Source organism: Sander lucioperca, chromosome 13, assembly GCF_008315115.2.
Source record: "Sander lucioperca isolate FBNREF2018 chromosome 13, SLUC_FBN_1.2, whole genome shotgun sequence".
NCBI lineage: Eukaryota > Metazoa > Chordata > Actinopteri > Perciformes > Percidae > Sander > Sander lucioperca.
The window spans coordinates 36,907,429-36,926,053 of record NC_050185.1 but is presented as its reverse complement, the minus strand read 5'-3'; the positions used below and the strand labels follow the sequence as shown (position 1 = coordinate 36,926,053).

At 39.2% G+C, this 18,625-nt stretch overlaps 1 protein-coding gene across 1 annotated transcript in view; it reads left to right on the top strand.

Annotated features, from left to right (window-relative positions):
* The window catches only part of LOC116036424 (bromodomain-containing protein DDB_G0280777-like), a 1,700,590-nt gene that overhangs the window by 38,919 nt on the left and 1,643,046 nt on the right, over positions 1-18,625 (top strand). Inside the window, exon 5 of the mRNA XM_036008807.1 lies at positions 16,479-16,532. Coding sequence (XP_035864700.1) covers positions 16,479-16,532 — 54 coding nt within the window. The remainder of the gene's footprint in view (positions 1-16,478; positions 16,533-18,625) is intronic.

The window sequence follows — 18,625 nt, the reverse complement described above, 5'->3', positions numbered from 1 at the left end:
GGGTTACCTCTTACTACTAGCTGGGGGCCCTTCTTTTGCGGAAGGCATTTCCCCTCAAAACAAAAGGAGTGTAAGGAGGGTAACTCTCGCCAAAATGCAACCTAGGGTCTTTTTGTGAATGTAACGGAGTCAAACTTTCGTTTAAAAGCATTGACAACATTGTTTGTGTACCCAGAGTTTACTAAAAGAAAGGTTTTCAACAACTCACCGTAGCTCTTGTTGTTTCCGGCCGCTACCACCTCGGCAGTCAAAACGAGTCGATATCCGAATCGAATGAACGGACTCCATATGAGGCTCCTTTTTCAACTACGAGGTGAATATTGTTTTTCAATAATGACAAAACAAGAAATAATCTGTGCATTTATATGGAACTAAGCTTTAGGAGCTTTCCATCTTTACTCTCCTCCCTGTTATGTTGTATTCGGAAATCAATTGTTTTTGACTGATAAAATGGGTGTGGCTGGAAACAAGAGCTACGGTGAGTTGTTGAAAACCTTTTTTAGTAAACTCTGGGTACAAAAACAATGTTGTCAATGCTTTCGTTAAGGTGTAGAGCCCCTGGTGATACTTGGAGCAAAGTCTCATTTTGTGTCGAGCCTTCTTAGTGTTTTAAAAATAGATATTTTGAGGCTAGCATCAAAGTGCCCCTAGCTCTCCCATTCAAAAGTCCATTTGACCGAAAAACGAAAATACGGTAAATCTTAAAAGTGGCGCTTCCGTCCTAAATATGCTTTTAAACGAAAGTTTGATTCGGGTACATTCACAAAAAGACCCTAGGTTGCATTTTGGCGAGAGTTACGCTTTAAGTTAGGATGATTTTTTGTTGTTTAAAGTGTGGTTAAGTGCCTATGGTTATTGCACTGTTAGCCTGACAGACCAAAAACATTCTATGAATACCAAACAAGATGGTATTAAACTTATGTCACTAAATGTCAATGGCTTGGGAAACCCAGTCAAAAGAGCTAAAATTATAACCAAAATAAAAATGGAAAAAACTCAGATTAACTTTTCACAAGAAACTCATCTTTCACAAACAGAACATGAGAAGTTGAAAAGATTTGGATTTAAAAACACCCTTTATAGCTCCCATACTAATGCCCGTAAAAGAGGAGTAGCAATACTAATTTCTAATGCGATCAAATTCGACAAAAAGAGATGAAAGATAAAGAGGGACGATATATTATTGTAAAAGAGACAATTGACCAATTGCCATTAACTTTGGTGAACATACTTTATATGCGCCACCCAAAAGTGATAAACATTTCATTAAGTCCCTATTTGATTTGATTGCAGTGGAAATTGAAGGTATATGTATATGTGGAGGAGACCTCAATGTGATAATGAACTATGATTTGGACACAACTAGATATAAGAGAAATAAGAAACATGGGGATTTTAAATAGCAAACTGGTTGTTGAACAAATCAAAACTGAAATACAGAGATACTTGGAGGAAAACGACAACGGTGAGACAGACCCAGCAATACTATGGGATGCACTCAAAGCTGTTGTACGAGGAAAATTTATCGCAATTACAAGTGACCTTAAAAAAGAAAAAAGAAACTCAATATAAGACTCTCTTAGCTGACCTAAAGCAACTGGAACAAAAACATAAATAAATAATGACATAAAGACACAACAACAAATGAAAGAGGTGAGAAACCAAATAAATAAATTACTCTAACAGGAAATAGAGATAAAGGCAAGGTATTCAAAACAAAATTACTATTAGGCCCCAAAGCTACCAAGCTACTGGCGAGAATATTACGAAAACAACAGGCAGGAATTGCAGTCAGTAAACTACATGATCCTAAGACTGATCAAACGAAATATATAAATATTTAGAGATTGCTACCAAGAACTCTACTCACAAACAACAATATATCAAAGATACCAAAATATTTCTAGACTCCCTGGATCTGCCTTCTATAGGTAAAGTGCAAAATTCAATTCAATTCAATTCAATTTTATTTATAGTATCAAATCATAACAAGAGTTATCTCGAGACACTTTACAGATAGAGTAGGTCTAGACCACACTCTATAATTTACAAAGACCCAACAATTCTAGTAGTTCCCCCAAGAGCAAGCATTCAGTGCTACAGTGGTGAGGAAAACTCCCTTTTAGGGAGAAACCTCAGACAGACCCAGACTCTTGGTAGGCGGTGTCTGACGGTGCTGGTTGGGGGTGTGATGAATGGTGGCAATAACAGTCACAATAAAGATAATGGAACAGTGACTAGAAATAGTAGTTGTAGTAGTTCATGGCATAGCAGGGCACTGCAGGGCTTTACAGTATGTAGCAGGGCACAGCAGAGCATAGCAGGATGTAGCAGAGCATAGCAGGATGTAGCAGAACACCTCAGAGCATAGCAGGGTGTAGCAGGGCATAGCAGGACGTAGAAGGACGTAGCAAGACACCGCAGAGCGTAGGAGGGCTTAACAGGGCATAGCAGGGAAAGGTTCATTGACAGTTCATTTCCAAAGGGGCGTCACCAACGGACGCCGCTCAAACGCCTCGAGGGCGCATTGGATAGTCCTTCAACCAATCAGACCAACGATCCGAGTGACGCTGCGCTTCGGGAGCCGTCATGTTGAATGTAAACAAAAAGCCACTCGCCGTCGCTGCACTATTGTCGTCGCGTAAAGCCCGCCTCAACGGTTGTGATTGGTGTAAAGCCCACCTCAGCGGTTGTGATTGGTGTCTTGATTTTGGGGACATTGGAAATGGGCTTGAATGGGCTCTTGGCCAGACTGACTTGCAGAGCAAATCTCAAATTTGCTGGAAGTTCGTCAGGGTTTACCCAGGCTATCACAGTGGTACAAAAAGGTTGAAAAAGAACTGTCACCACTATTACTCAGGGCCTTTAATTGGACCGTGATTGAAGTGAATGCCCCCCCCCCCCCAATGAGCGGATGCAATAATTTCAGTAATCCCCAAACCACTAAAGGATAAAGAGTACTGCCACAATGATAGACTAATATCAATCCTCAATGTAGATTACAAACTTTACACCACTATAATTTCAAACAGGCTCCAAACTATAGTAACAGATTTGATAGAAGAAGATCAAACTGGCTTTGTCTCAGGTCGACGTCAATATTAGAACAATATTACACATTATACATAGAATACAAAAAATAAAATACCAGCAGCACTGATCAGCCTAGAAGCGGAAAAGGCATTCGATAGGGTCAATTGGGATTTTTTATATCTAACCTTGGAGAAATTTGGCTTTAATTAGGAAAACAATTAAAATAAATGTATCAAAATCTATCTACAAAGATTAGCTAGAATTAAAGTTAACGGCTCACTACCAGACAACTTTACTTTGGAGAGAGGAACCAGACAGGACTGCTGTCTCAGCCCTACCTTATTTGCTCTTTATATAGAACCATTAGCCCAAATGATCAGACAAGATCATACAATCAAAGGAATAGATACCAATAACCAAGAGCATACAATCAGTCTGTTTGCAGATGATGTAATGATAATTTTAAAAGACCCATTTCTACTGGCACTTCCAAACCTAAGGGAATACTTCCATGCGGCACAATTACGTCCACTTATACTGGTGCAATGATGAATATGTAGCTTGATGGAAAGAAATCGAAATACCTGCGTCTGGGCCCCTGATTCAACCACTTATAGGGCAAAGAGAAATCCCTGCCCATATTAAAGATGGGAAAGAATTAGACTCAATAACAAAATTCACCCTGGAAACGTGGTATTCCATTATCAAACAGCTGAAAGTGGGAAGGGAACTTGGACTATTAAAATGGATAGCTTTTGATAATGAATTCACACCAGGAAGAACTAACACCACATTTGAACAGCTGACTAGGATGGGCGTAACAGCCATATGCACAGTTATTCATAAGGGTGAAATGAGACACTTTCAAGAACTAAAAAATACAGTTGGCCTAAAGAATCAGGATTTATTTAGGTTCCTACAAATGAGGGATTACTATACAAAAAGGGTTAAGAAAAACACTGATGAGATACATCCCATGGTTAAGGTGATTGTACAATCTTACAAGGATGTTATTCCCAGAGCAGTGTTGATTCTGTATACTTGTTTGATGGAAGCTAAACATGATTCAACATTATATGTCAAAGCTAAATGGGAAAAAGAACTGAGTGAAGACATCCCGGACAAGATGTGGTATCAGATGTGGAAAGTACACCAGACAACTACACAGTCACACGGATGGAGAGAATTCACTTGGAAAAACCAAATTCATTTTTTTCATCACGCCCAAGATTACTAGCAAACACATGAATACTCATGTACTTTCGGGGCATGGGGTAAATCACTATTTTCAACCACTAACAAGGCTCAAAATAGCACCACACTTAAACGGTAGCATAATGAGGGTCCCTACATGCAAACTTTAACATTGAGAACTTTGTAAGTGTACAGACAGTTTTGCTATTTTGAGCCTTGTTAGTGGTATAAAATAGTGATTTACCCGTTTAGGAAAAGTTGGATTTTTTTGTCCGCCCTAGTCTTGATAACTATGTTGGTTGTTTTTTGGATGTAAAACACTGCACTTTAGACATGAAAGAGGCAAAAGGGAATGCCATTTATAAAATGATGGTACTGTGTTTAAATAACTGTAAACTTCATAAACGGGTTGACACACCGTGGCGAGGATATCTGGGTTTGGTGGGTGATGTCCAACCTGCATGGAGGAGTTTATACAAACCACTTTTAACTAAGTGTTACACGGGATAGTGGCAGTCAACACGTTTCTGTCTGTCATTAGTCCTGGTGTTAGCAACAAATGTCATCAGTTACTAACAGCTAACTTGTCCTCTTCCTTCAGACAAAGGGTGCTAAAATAATCAACCTTAAACCTCATGTTTTTAGCTAGCTACAGGCACTTTGTTGGCGTTTCAGGCAAGTTAACCGTTACTAAGATAATGTTAGTTATGTAACGTTATTAGCAAACTGAGACACTTTCAAACAAAATACTACAGCTTTCATATAGTTAGCTAAAACTGACATTTGAGTATTTGACTTGGTAACAAAAATGTTTTCAGCAAACATAACGTTGCAACAAATGTCCTCATTGTGATGAAAAAGAAACTGTGTTTCATTGTTATTCTGAGTGTGTGTGTCTGCCACCATTGTTCTTGTTGCTGGAGAAACTATTTAGTAAGGTTTTCTCCAAACAAATGTTCTCTCTCTCTCTCTCTCTCTCTTTCTCTCTCTCTCTCTCAGTCCAACGTGTTGCATTCTCAGCCTCTCTGGTGGCTGGAGGTACCCCAGTAACTACCGGACCCTTTCCCACGGCCACTACCCTGATCTACAAACACGTTGTCACCAACATCGGAAATGCCTACAACTCAAACACAGGTAGCTCTGATATTCTAACTATACATTTTAGGGATGCACTGATATGAACATTTTGGCAGAATACCAATATTTAGCGATGCCGATATTTATCTTTATAAAACAAGTTTCTATGGTAATTATATTTTGTGTGTAGGCTACTGAAAAACGTGTAAACACAGTATTTGTAAAATTAATGTATTTATTTTTTGCAAAACAGTTGAAAAAGCCCATAAATCGTACAATATTATTCTAAGTGTGTGACAACATTATGGGATGGATCCCTACAGAGATAGACCTTTTAGTTAAAGAGTAAGATCCTTTTAGTTTAACATGAAACAACCCTGAAATCACCATCACCAAACTACACCAGACTCCATGTAAAGAATCAGTACTTTTATCATGGCAAAACACACTTCATTGAAAGTGGACAGAAACTAAATAAAACTATCAAAAGACGTCTTGGTTCATCTTTCCACTGTTCCAACAATCACCACTCTGGTTTGGTTGAAATAAATCCTTAATTCACCCATTTACATGTGGAGATATGCTGGCTCTATACACGCTAAAAGTCCTGATTATTTACATGGAGTGTGGTGGGTTTTGTGACAGTGATTTTGGGGCTGTTGCCTGTTAAACAAGAAGGATCTTAGTCTTTAACAAAAAGGTCTATCTCTCTGCGGCAAAAACAGAACCTTTAGTGACTCTAACTGCTGCTGAACATTAGTCCTGTAGGGTTACATTACAGCTTGGTTCTGGTTTAATACTGGACCAGTTTCACAGATGTGATTGTTGATATATTGTGCATCTCTAATAAATTTCACTTGTATGTTGATGTTGCGGTTGAAACATTTTTTTTCAATTTCTATTTGTAAAATGACAAAAACAAATGTCCAACAGGTGTGTTCACTGCCCCGAGGAGAGGAGTGTACAACTTTGAGTGGACGGTCGGTGCATTTGCAGACGGCAGCCGCGGTTCAGGGGCTTGGTTGGTCAAGAACTCACAGCATGTTTTCATGGCATTTGTGTATCAGAAGCACGGTTTTATGAGTGCCTCTGAAGCCGTTACGCTGTTGCTGAACGTGGGAGACATTGTGTTTGTGCGTCTGGTGGGTAACGGTTTGGCATATGACGATCAACATCACCATACCACCTTCAGTGGGTTTCTGCTGTTCACCATGTAAGACAGAAACATCAGCTCTGTGATAGTCTTCATAGCACTTCATAGATTTGCTCTGATTTCATCTGCATCCAGATATTAAGTAATAATTGTCGACAGGTATCTGTTTTTTGTGATTAAAGTGATTAATGTTTCTGATTCTCTCTTGTTGTCATTTCAGTTAAAGAATAAACAAATATCATTGCAGTTATATCTGTGAGTGTTTCTTTATTGTTCTTGTTTCAACTTTAACTTATTGAAAGCAGATAATCTAATTCAACATCATAGCAGTATAAAGAAACAATGAATGGTAACCTGTTTTCACATATGAACTCTAGGGCTGGGACAATATGCATTTGTCCCAGTTTGATTATTTCACCATTCATGGGTGCCGATTGGATACGTTTTTGCGGTTTTAATTTATTGCAAAAATCATGGACCTTAGAGCCCCAGACCAGCCCACCACTCCTTGCACTCCCCATTAACACATGTACATACCAGCCCATAATACTGCCACTGAGCTGAGTGCTAAGTAAGATAGTAAGATAATGTCTCACTGAGTCTAAAAAGCTGCCTGGCTCTTGATGACAGGATGGATAAAGGTTGAGGGTGGAGCCTGGCTGTCATTAAGATGTCTAGTACAGTAAACAAGTGACAAGTCTGTAAGTTAAGCTAAAGCTGCATTTTGTACACAGTATGCAGCGTGTGTTGTAGTGGATACATCAGAAAGCTATAGTAGCCTACTATGTTTGCAAGTGCCTTAGCTTGCTAATACATAACTAACGTTAGCTTACTAACAGCTAACTTGTCCTCTTCCTTCAGACAAAGGGTGCTAAAATAATCAACCTTAAACCTCATGTTTTTAGCTAGCTACAGGCACTTTGTTGGCGTTTCAGGCAAGTTAACTTTTACTAAGCTAATGTTAGCTATGTAACGTTATTAGCAAACTGAGACACTTTCAAACAAAATACTACAGCTTTCATATAGTTAGCTAACTGACATTTAAGTATTTGACTTGGTAACAAAAATGTTTGCAGCAAACATAACGTTGCAGCAAATGTCCTCATTGTGATGAAAAAGAAACTGTGTTTCATTGTTATTCTGAGTGTGTGTGTCTCCCACCATTGTTCTTGTTGCTGGAGAAACTATTTAGTAAGGTAGGGGAGGTTTTCTCCAAACACATGTTCTCTCTCTCTCTCTCTCTCTCTCTCTCTCTCTCTCTCTCTCTCTCTCTCTCTCTCGCTCTCTCTCTCTCTCTCTCTCAGTCCAACGTGTTGCATTCTCAGCCTCTCTGGTGGCTGGAGGTACCCCAGTAACTACCGGACCCTTTCCCACGGCCACTACCCTGATCTACAAACACGTTGTCACCAACATCGGAAATGCCTACAACTCAACCACAGGTAGCTCTGATATTCTAACAATACATTTTAGGGATGCACCGATGTGAACATTTGGGCAGAATACCAATATTTAGCGATGCCGATATTTATCTTTATAAAACAAGTTTCTATGATAATTATATTTTGTGTGTAGGCTACTGAAAAACGTGTAAACACAGTATTTGTAAAATTAATGTATTTATTTTTTGCAAAACATTTGAAAAAGCCCATAAATCCTAGAATATTATTCTAAGTGTGTGACAACATTATGGTATGGATCCCTACAGAGATAGACCTTTTAGTTAAAGAGTAAGATCCTTTTAGTTTAACATGAAACAACCCTGAAATCACCATCACCAAACTACACCAGACTACATGTAAATAATCAGTACTTTAATCATGGCAAAACACACTTCATTCAAAGTGGACAGAAACTAAATCAAACTATCAAAAGCCGTCTTGGTTCATCTTTCCACTGTTCCAACAATCACCAATCTGGTTTGGTTGAAATAAACCCTTAATTCACCCATTTACATGTGGAAATATGCTGGCTCTATACACGCTAAAAGTCCTGATTATTTACATGGAGTCTGGTGGAAATATGCTGGCTCTATACACGCTAAAGTAGTGATTATTTTTATATGGGTGATTTGCTAATACATAACTAACGTTAGCTTACTAACAGCTAACTTGTCCTCTCTGGTAGACAAAGGGTGCTAAAATAATCATGCTTAAACCTCATGTTTTTAGCTAGCTACAGGCATTTGTTGGCGTTTCAGGCAAGTTAACCGTTAGTAAGCTAATGTTAGTTATGTAACGTTATTAGCAAACTGAGACACTTTCAAACAAAATACTACAGCTTTCATATAGTTAGCTAAAACTGACATTTGAATATTTGACTTGGTAACAAAAATGTTTGCAGCAAACATAACGTTGGACATAACACTAGTTTAGTGTCTCCCCATTCTCTCTGCTGATTCTTCACATCTGTTGTTTTTCTGTGGTACGGGAAAGAAGTGTCATGGATCAGTGGTCCCATCTTTGTTCCTCATTCTGACATTTCACAATACACATCATGTGAAATTCTATTGATGTCACTACTTTCTACTATTGTCTCTCTACATACTACTCTCTACTGTTGTCTCTCTACATACTACTCTCTACTGTTGTCTCTCTACATACTACTCTCCACTGTTGTCTCTCTACATACTACTCTCTACTGTTGTCTCTCTACATACTACTCTCTACCGTTGTCTCTCTACATACTACTCTCTACTGTTGTCTCTCTACATACTATTCTCTACTGTTGTCTCTCTACATACTACCAAAGAATTTCTAATATATACGGCTTCTGAACTGGTTGCAGTTCCACCAGAGTTCCATATAGGGGGCGCTCACAGGCCAGTGCAGAATGAATGGGACTCTATGGAGCTGTACCCCTCAAAATCCACTTTTCTCAGGATATAATTTTTTGTCTAGTAATTTGAATGTTGCATTTGAAAGGGGAGGCTAAGAAATTACACACTGCTGGGTGTTAGATTTTTTAAAGTGGCTTTTTTGTTCTAAAAAGCCTTTTAAAATGTCAATGACGTCATACACATATATGGCCAGAGATTCTGCTTTACGGCGAGCTCTGAGTCGCTTCCTTTGTTCTCTCGAGGCATCGACAACACAGCTGACAGGTTAGACTCTCCCTGTTAATACACGTGCTAGAAAGAGGTTTGCTAATGTTTTAAAGACCACGCCGAAATATTCACTCTGACATTCTGGTTCTGCTTCGGATGCCGTCAAGCGGGATCTCCGATCGTAATCAGTCCTTCACTGACCAATCAGCATTCATTAGCAGAATGCTAGCGTGTTATGGGCAACAACGACTCAACCTGTAACAAATCGAAAGGGCATAAGTACTCGTTCATTCAACTTTCGACCTATAATCCATGTTGAACTTGCAAAAACTACAATCAAATCTGAGATTTCTCATCGACAATCAGGCAAAAGAGACAAATTTAGCTGTCTAGCTCCATAGGGTCCCATTCATTTTGCACTGGACCGTGATCACCCCCAGTGGAACTCTGGTGGAACTGCAACCAAAGTAGGTACAATGGGGCTTAATAGGGAGTGGAACGGCTTTCCGTAGACGGGCTTTGATACTACTCTCTACTGTTGTCTCTCTACATACTACTCTCTACTGTTGTCTCTCTACATACTACTCTCTACTGTTGTCTCTCTACATACTACTCTCTACTGTTGTCTCTCTACATAGTACTCTCTACTGTTGTACTCTCTACTGTTGTCTCTCTACATAGTACTCTCTACTGTTGTACTCTCTACTGTTGTCTCTCTACATACTACTCTACCGTTGTCTCTCTTCATACTACTCTCTACTGTTGTCTCTCTACATACTACTTTCTACTGTTGTCTCTCTACATAGTACTCTCTACTGTTGTACTCTCTACTGTTGTCTCTCTACATACTACTCTCTACTGTTGTCTCTCTACATACTACTCTCTACTGTTGTCTCTCTACATACTACTTTCTACTGTTGTCTCTCTACATACTACTTTCTACTGTTGTCTCTCTACATACTACTCTCTACTGTTGTCTCTCTACATACTACTCTCTAATGTTGTCTCTCTACATACTACTCTCTACTGTTGTCAGAATCAGAATCAGAAAGGGCTTTAATGCCAAGTATGTTGCACATACAAGGAATTTGTCATGGTGTTGTTGGAGCATGTCACACATTCAAATATAAGAAGGATAAAAAGAATTTAAACAATATAAGTATAAACATATACACACAGTGGCCCTCATTTATCAAAAGTGCGCACACCAAATTTCCAGCGTACACCTGGTGTACACCCAAAACCACGGTGACGTTGAGATTTATCAATATGGACGTTGGCGTACGGCACGCTCAAATCCTACGCCAGCTCAGGAGGTGGTGTACACGTACGCCCGTTTTGAGTTAGTGCGGAATCGCGCAGAAAAACAATTTCTAACACCACAAAACGCACTGACAAACTAAAAGATATGATTTATGACCCACTGTGAAAAACCAACAACATAGTAATTATAAACTTCAGTGTTTATTTTTGTGCAACATGGACTTCAATGTTTAATTTGTGTGACTTTACCAAAGCATTTGATTTGTAGGCATATGTATTCCTTCAGTTGCGAGCCTGTGCGCTTTACCTGACGTTTCAGGGTTAGGCCCGGCAGGTGCGCACGGACTGGGTTCAGTAATGAAAGGCTTTCAATGACCAAAAAATAATTCAGACTGACAAAATAATAAAAATGACCTTCTTCTTTTAAATAATACAAATAATAACGACATTCATCTTCTAAATAACAATAAGCGTCATTAATAATAAAAATCATAATAAGAAGATTACAAATTGTCATGCAATTATTAATGTGAATGAATGGTACTCCACATCACAACATGGCTGAGATAAACCGTGTGCCATTTGACGCGCTGGCCCCAGACCCAGAAGTGCCAGTGGAGCAGTGGGCAGCACCACCGGCTTTAGGAGCTGTTCAGCTCAGACGGGACCTTGTTAGGCGGTTTTAAGGGTAAGTTAAAATAACAGACTTCGTTTTCATTGTTTTATTTTTTTAAGTTTTCATTTATTTGCTTTAATGTCGTATTTATTGACACTAATGAATGGTTAATTTCGACCAGTAGTCTACAAATTTCTGTCTGTCTTTCCAGGACCTCATCCGTCAGGACCCTTGGCCGTGGTGGACGGGCCTCGGCTTGCACCTGCTCAGGCTCTGGGTGGGGCGCAAGGATAGGCTCAGGCTCCTGGATGGGCTGAGGGGGAGATGCCTCGATGGCGCTGGGGCCTGCAGTGCCATCATCTGCAAAACAATAGAGCAAAATTTAAATAAAATGAGTTAACTATGGACTTATGTGTGAGTTTTTTTTATTGGTCTATCAAATTTAAGTTTACTTACCATGAATGTCGTCGGTATCTCCCCCACCGGTGATACCTTCTAAAGACGCCCTTCCGATGAGGGCTGCCACCCGCGCCTCATTCGGTGTCAGCTGGAGGCTTGGATCCGGTGGGCCTCCCCCAGTCTGACTCTGGCTCCTCTTCAGTGCCGAGACGCGCCTCTTTGTGGCGATCTTTATATCTGACCACTTTTTTTTCACCTACAATAAACAAGAAAACTCATGCTTAACTTAATCACTATTGGTCTATATTAAGCAATAAAACATTCTTACCTCTGCTGGAGTGCGCTTCTCAACTCCCACACTATTAACAGAACTCGTAATTTGGGTCCATATTTTGTTTTTGTGGGCGCCTTTAATCCCACTCTTTAAACTCCCAAATAAAACAATTTTGTTTCTTTCCACTTCCCTGGTGATGGTCTCGATCTCCACGTCGGAGAAGTTTCTCTTCTTTGCCGTCTTTCGTGTGTCCATGGCGTAATATGAGGGCGTGGGGGAAGCGGAGACTTGAATATATAGGGGCGTGTTATTCTAATGACGATCGTTTTCAGCCGCGGCATTTATCAAGGGCAGGTATTGCGTACACCTGGATTTCAAAGGTACGCACAGCTTCATAAATCAGGCGGTGAGAGGAGTGTAAGCATAATCTTACGCCAACATATACGCCCGTTTCTACGCAAGAATGATAAATGAGGGCCAGTATGTATTAATAACGATAAAATAAATTTAAATAAATAGTAAAATAACATACCGTGTCGCCATTCTGCGGCGCCATCTTGGTCATCATCATTGTCTCTCTTCATACTACTCTCTACTGTTGTCTCTCTTCATACTACTCTCTACTGTTGTCTCTCTTCATACTACTCTCTACTGTTGTCTCTCTTCATACTACTCTCTACTGTTGTCTCTCTACATACTACTCTCTACTGTTGTCTCTCTACATACTACTCTCTACTGTTGTCTCCCTACATACTACTCTACTGTTGTCTCTCTTCATACTACTCTCTACTGTTGTCTCTCTTCATACTACTCTCTACTGTTGTCTCTCTACATACTACTCTCTACTGTTGTCTCTCTACATACTACTCTCTACTGTTGTCTCTCTACATACTGCTCTCTACTGTTGTCTCTCTACATACTACTCTCTACTGTTGTCTCTCTACATACTACTCTCTACTGTTGTCTCCCTACATACTACTCTACTGTTGTCTCTCTACATACTACTCTCTAATATTGTCTCTCTACATACTACTCTCTACTGTTGTCTCTCTTCATACTACTCTCTACTGTTGTCTCTCTACATACTACTCTCTACTGTTGTCTCTCTACATACTACTCTCTACTGTTGTCTCTATACATACTACTCTCTACTGTTGTCTCTCTTCATACTACTCTCTACCGTTGTCTCTTTTCATACTACGTCATCCTACAGTACTGCTTTGCCCGCTTGTCACGTACAGACGCTACAGGGTGTTTTGTGCGTCAGTGTTCTACGCTGAGAGCCACCATCCAAGCATTAATATTGTAGAGTTGGGAATGAGAACAGGTTAGCTGACCTGACTGCAAAGGCTCTGTCCCCTTTAAGGCAAAATCTACACAACTATGCTTTGGTTTAAAAAGAATATCTTCTTGCAGCGGTCTCACTTAATACTGGACCAGATTTAAAGTTTGTTGTTCCCATCAGTCACTTACACACAAAAACATGGGGAAATAAAGCCAAGTTTAAAAAAATACAGAAGTACCCTTTAACAATGTAATCATAGAACATCAATGTGTTTAACTTCTCTGGAAAATGTTCTGTGGTACGGAGAAGAAGTGTCATGGATCAGTGGTCCCATCTTTGTTCCTCATTCTGACATTTCACAATACACATCATGTGAAATTCTATTGATTTGGGCACACACCCCTTTTGTTGTTGCTGTAAGCTTCTACATAAAGCTCACACAGGTTTACAGACGGCACAGTTAGTACACAGTTAAAAGTAAGCTGCCAGTGTGAGAATGAAGATCTCTGTGACTTGTACGCTTGTACTGCTACTCGGCTCCGTTTCCACTAATGAAAGTTCTGATTGTCAGCAGACTTTTCCGCAAGACATCTACGCTGCGCTGAGAGAGATGACCACCTCGTTGGTTCAACTGAAGGCGGACATGAGGTTGCAGACTCAACGCAAAGCAGGGCTACACCTACCGATTATTTTCATGGTGGAATAATTTGTGGATTATTTTCTGGATGGATGGATTAGTTGTTTGATCTCTAAAATGTCAGAAATTGGTGAAAAATGTGGATCAGTGTTTCTAAAATAGTTGGAGATTAATTTAATAGTTCCTAACTAATCCAGTAATCTTTGCAGCTCTAGAGCAATGTCCAAAGAAACTGAAGGTGCAGTAAAATGAAGTTCACACAGTTTTTTCTCTGTTTTTGCAGAACAAGCAGCACAGCTGAAGATGGAGGTGGACAAGCTGAAGCAAGACTCTAAAGGTATCGTGCTCTGATCATTTCTAAACAGTGATGGAATGTAACTAAGTACATTTACTCCATAACTGTACTTCAGTCCAAATGTTGATGTACTTGTACTTTACTTGAGTCTTTTCTTTTCATGCCACTTTCTACTTCTACTGCGCTACATTTCAGAGAGAAATATTGGACTTTTTACTTCAATACATTCATCTGTTACAGCTTTAGTTACTAGTTACTTTAGTTACTCCTCTACATTCATCTGACAGCTTTAGTTACTAGTTACTTTAGTCACTAGTTCCTTTAAACATTAAGATTTATGCACACAAAACACATGTAGTTTATAAAATCTGATGTGTTATTTAGGGCTGTCAGCATTAACGATTAAGGGCCGAGCATAACGCGTTAATTTTTTTTAATCACATGCCGCCATTTATTAATTTATTTTAAACTTCACTTGGCTTTGCGTCGTGCCTAACAGGCTACTATTTTGACCCTTTGCCGCACCTTTACTTATCATCAAGCTGCCATACTTCCTCGTAACACATCCTGCTGCTGCAGGCTGCAACAGGATGGAGAAAGACAGCAGCAACACAATTCTGAATGGTGCTTTTTATTTTCCAAAACTCCGAAGTCAACTCAGAAGTCGAAAGCCATATGCACATTGTGTAAAGCCGAATTAAAATATCACCGAAGCTTGAGCTTCCACCTACGAGCTAAGCATAGTAGAGTTAACATGACTGGAGAGTGCTACTAGTAGCCGACCTGTGGATGAAACCAAATCCCCAAAAATTACTACAGCTCTTGCGAAATGGGTGGCAACTAACTGCAGACCTGTCAGCATCAGAGAAGACTTGGGTCTTAAAGACGTACTATGGTTGGCATGTTCTGACCTGTCTCGTTGCTGTCGAGGGGGACAGTAGTTTCACACATACACAGCCTGTACCACACGGAGAAAGCAGCCAAACTGGAACTGCTGCAAGGTGCTGCAAACTCTGTCTCATTAACCGGTGATCACTGGACGTCAGTGAGGAATCAACATTATTTAGGAGTTACTAAACACTATATTGACTCTAGATTCAGTGACTGACAGATGTGTGACTAGATTCACACATTTTCTTTTGTTTACAGTAAATAAATAAATAAACAATTACAAATATTAAAGTCAACATCATAAAGTAACGTTTTTTTTGCATTCATTTGATTCCCAATCAAGATCCACTGGTAAGAATTGCTTTCCATTGTTAATATGTACTTAAAAACAGTTCTGAAATGCAAAATAATAGAATTTTAATCACGTGATAAAACATGCGATTAGTCTCGATTAACTATAGAAATTCAGCGATTAATCGCGATAAAGAAAAAATTAATCATTTGACAGCCCTAGTTTTATTCTAAAGTAAACTAGCCAACAATATAACGGCCTACAAGTCACGCTGAAATGATTCGACCATTAAACACAGAACTGTTTGGATACTTTACACGTTCTAAAATGTTTTAATACTTGAACTACATTTTCCTGATGATACTTACATACTTTTACTGAAGTAACATTTACACTGCAGGACTTTTACTGTAACAGAGTATTTATACAGTGTGGTATTTCACTAAAGTAAAGGATCTGAGTACTTCTTCCACGCTGATATATAACTGAATGCAGACAGACGTGTGGACAGGAAGATGCAGAGGAGAGACGGTAAACCTCAGAAAGTACACAGCCTCTCTACTGTACTTAAGATAAATGTAGAAACATGACAGAGGAATCATAACACAAAGACAGACACACATTTTGTGATTAATAGATTATCAAAATGGTTTGAGGTTAATTTAATAATGACTAATCCATTAATCTTTGCAGCTCTAGAGCAATGTCTAAAGAAACTGTCTCTGATTTTGCAGAACAAGCAGCACAGCTGAAGACTGATGTGGACCAACTGAAGAAACAACAGCAATGTATTTTTCTCTGATCATTTCTAAATTGTTCCACTGTGAGGCATAAACAGGGGTGTAATGTAACTAAGTACATTTACTCCAGTACTGTATGTAAGTCCAAATATTGAGGTACTTGGGTGTTTTCTTTTCATGCCACTTTCTACTTCTACTTCGCCAGGCCCAATGAATGAGACAATGTCCAAAGAAACTCAAGCTGCAGTGAAAAGAAGTTGACAAAGTTTTGTCTCTGATTTTGCAGAACAAGCAGCACAGCTGAAGACTGAAGTGGACAAGCTGAAACAACAACTTCAAGGTATTGTTCTCTGATCATTTTTTTTTGCTGCCGGCTGCTTCTGCTGCTGAGAGATTTACAGAGAGACATTTCATTTTTACTAAATAAAATCATGGTGGCCAAACACTTCCAACGTCTGGTAAATTTAGAAGAAATCTACACACAAAAATATACAAAGTTTAATGAAATACTTTTTTTCTTTTCACCCATCTAACCCTAACCCTGAATGAAGGGTGGCATGAAGGACAAACCCTGCTTTTCCCGTTCTGTTAGCTCAGAGCTCCACAGCCTAAGTCCACAGGTACTAATTAGTTTTGCACCAAATGTATCGTCAAGAGTGTTGTGAAAGTCGAGGTGCAGATTGGCCACTTTGTGATGCGAGAGAGCTCATATGTGAAGTTGCAGTGACAGATTCCAGAGGTTGTAATCACTGAGTTGTGGTTATGATGGAAAATGAACCAGAGTAAAAAAAAAAAAAAGTATACGAGTAAATGTTGCATTATAAGTTTGCAGCTGTCATTGTGTTCATGTAAATATCAATCTACACATTTGTGAATATTTTTTCTGTAACTTCACATTCAGAATACAGGTGTGTGAACATTTTCTACAAGTGCAAATTTCAACTTACAAGTTCAGATTTTTTTTACAAGCTCTCATGTTTTTTTTCTTTGTATGACTTCAAATTCAGAAGTGCAAATAAAATTTTTACAAGTGCAAATTTTAACATACAAGTTCAGATTTTTTGTTCTGCAAGTTCTCACATTGTATAACAAGCTCTCCCTTTTTGCACCATATTTACCTTCATAGAATACAATTAATAGTAACATTTTACCTACAGCCTTGACTTCCACACTTCTGCTGTGTGTGTGTGTGTGTGTGTGTGTGTGTGTGTGTGTGTCTGTGTGTGTGTGAGAGAGAGAGTGTGTGTGTGTGTGTGTGTGTGTGAGAGAGAGTGTGTGTGTGTGTGTGTGTGTGTGTGTGAGAGAGTGTGTGTGTGTGTGAGAGAGAGTACAGTGTTGTTTTTTACAGTTTTTTCCAATCGCCATGACTTTTTTTCAATACTTTTAACAACTTTCCTAAACCTCCGTGTGTGTGATCTTCCTGATGTCAGTGTGATATGAGTGTGTGTATGTATGTGTGTGTGTGTGTGTGTGTGTGTGTGTGTGTGTGTGTATGTAAATGTTTTTTTTTTTTCCCAATAGCAATTCATCCAGTAATTGTTTAGTTTTTTTTACTGTAGTTTTGTTGCTAAATGTGATGATTTGTGATTCTATTTTCTGTATTTCTGTAAGAATGTTTGTTTCTTGTAAAAACTCTTGTTTGATTACTGCAGAAATTCTACTTTAGAGTTTTCCAGAAGACTGAGTCTGAGAAAATGACAATAATAGAAGTATTACCACAAAGACTGCAGTGTTTTCTATAAAGCCATCAGTGTGATGCTGGTGATATGAAAGAGGAATTCAGATGGTGCTTGTGTGGAACGCTGGTTTTGTTGTAGAATTTCATTTTTAGAAAGGAGTGTTAAGTTTTGATAGCAGTGTTTTCATGTTGACATAGGCATCCAGTACTACTGTCAGAAATCTAGGAGTTATTTTTGATCAGGATCTATCCTTTAACGCCCATCTAAAACTAACCTCTAGAACAGCCTTTTTCACCTTCGTAACATTGCTAAAATTAAGAACATCCTGTCTCAAAATGATGCTGAAAATCTAGTCCATGCATTCGTTACTTCCAGGCTGGACTACTGTAATTCCTTATTATCAGGATGCTCAAATAAGTCCCTCAAGACCCTCCAGCTGATCCAGAATGCTGCAGCACGTGTTCTGACAAGAACTAAGAAAAGAGATCATATTTCTCCTGTATTAGCTTCTCTGCATTGGCTTCCTGTAAAATCCAGGATTGAATTTAAAATCCTTCTTCTGACCTAAAAAGCTCTAAATGGTCAAGCTCCTTCATATCTTGAGGACCTCTTAGTACCTTATTGTCCCACTAGAGCCCTACGCTCCCAGAATGCAGAGTTACTTGTGGTTCCTAGAGTCTCTAAAAGTAGAATGGGAGCCAGAGCCTTCAGCTATCAGGCTCCTCTTCTGTGGAACCAGCTCCCAATCTGGGTT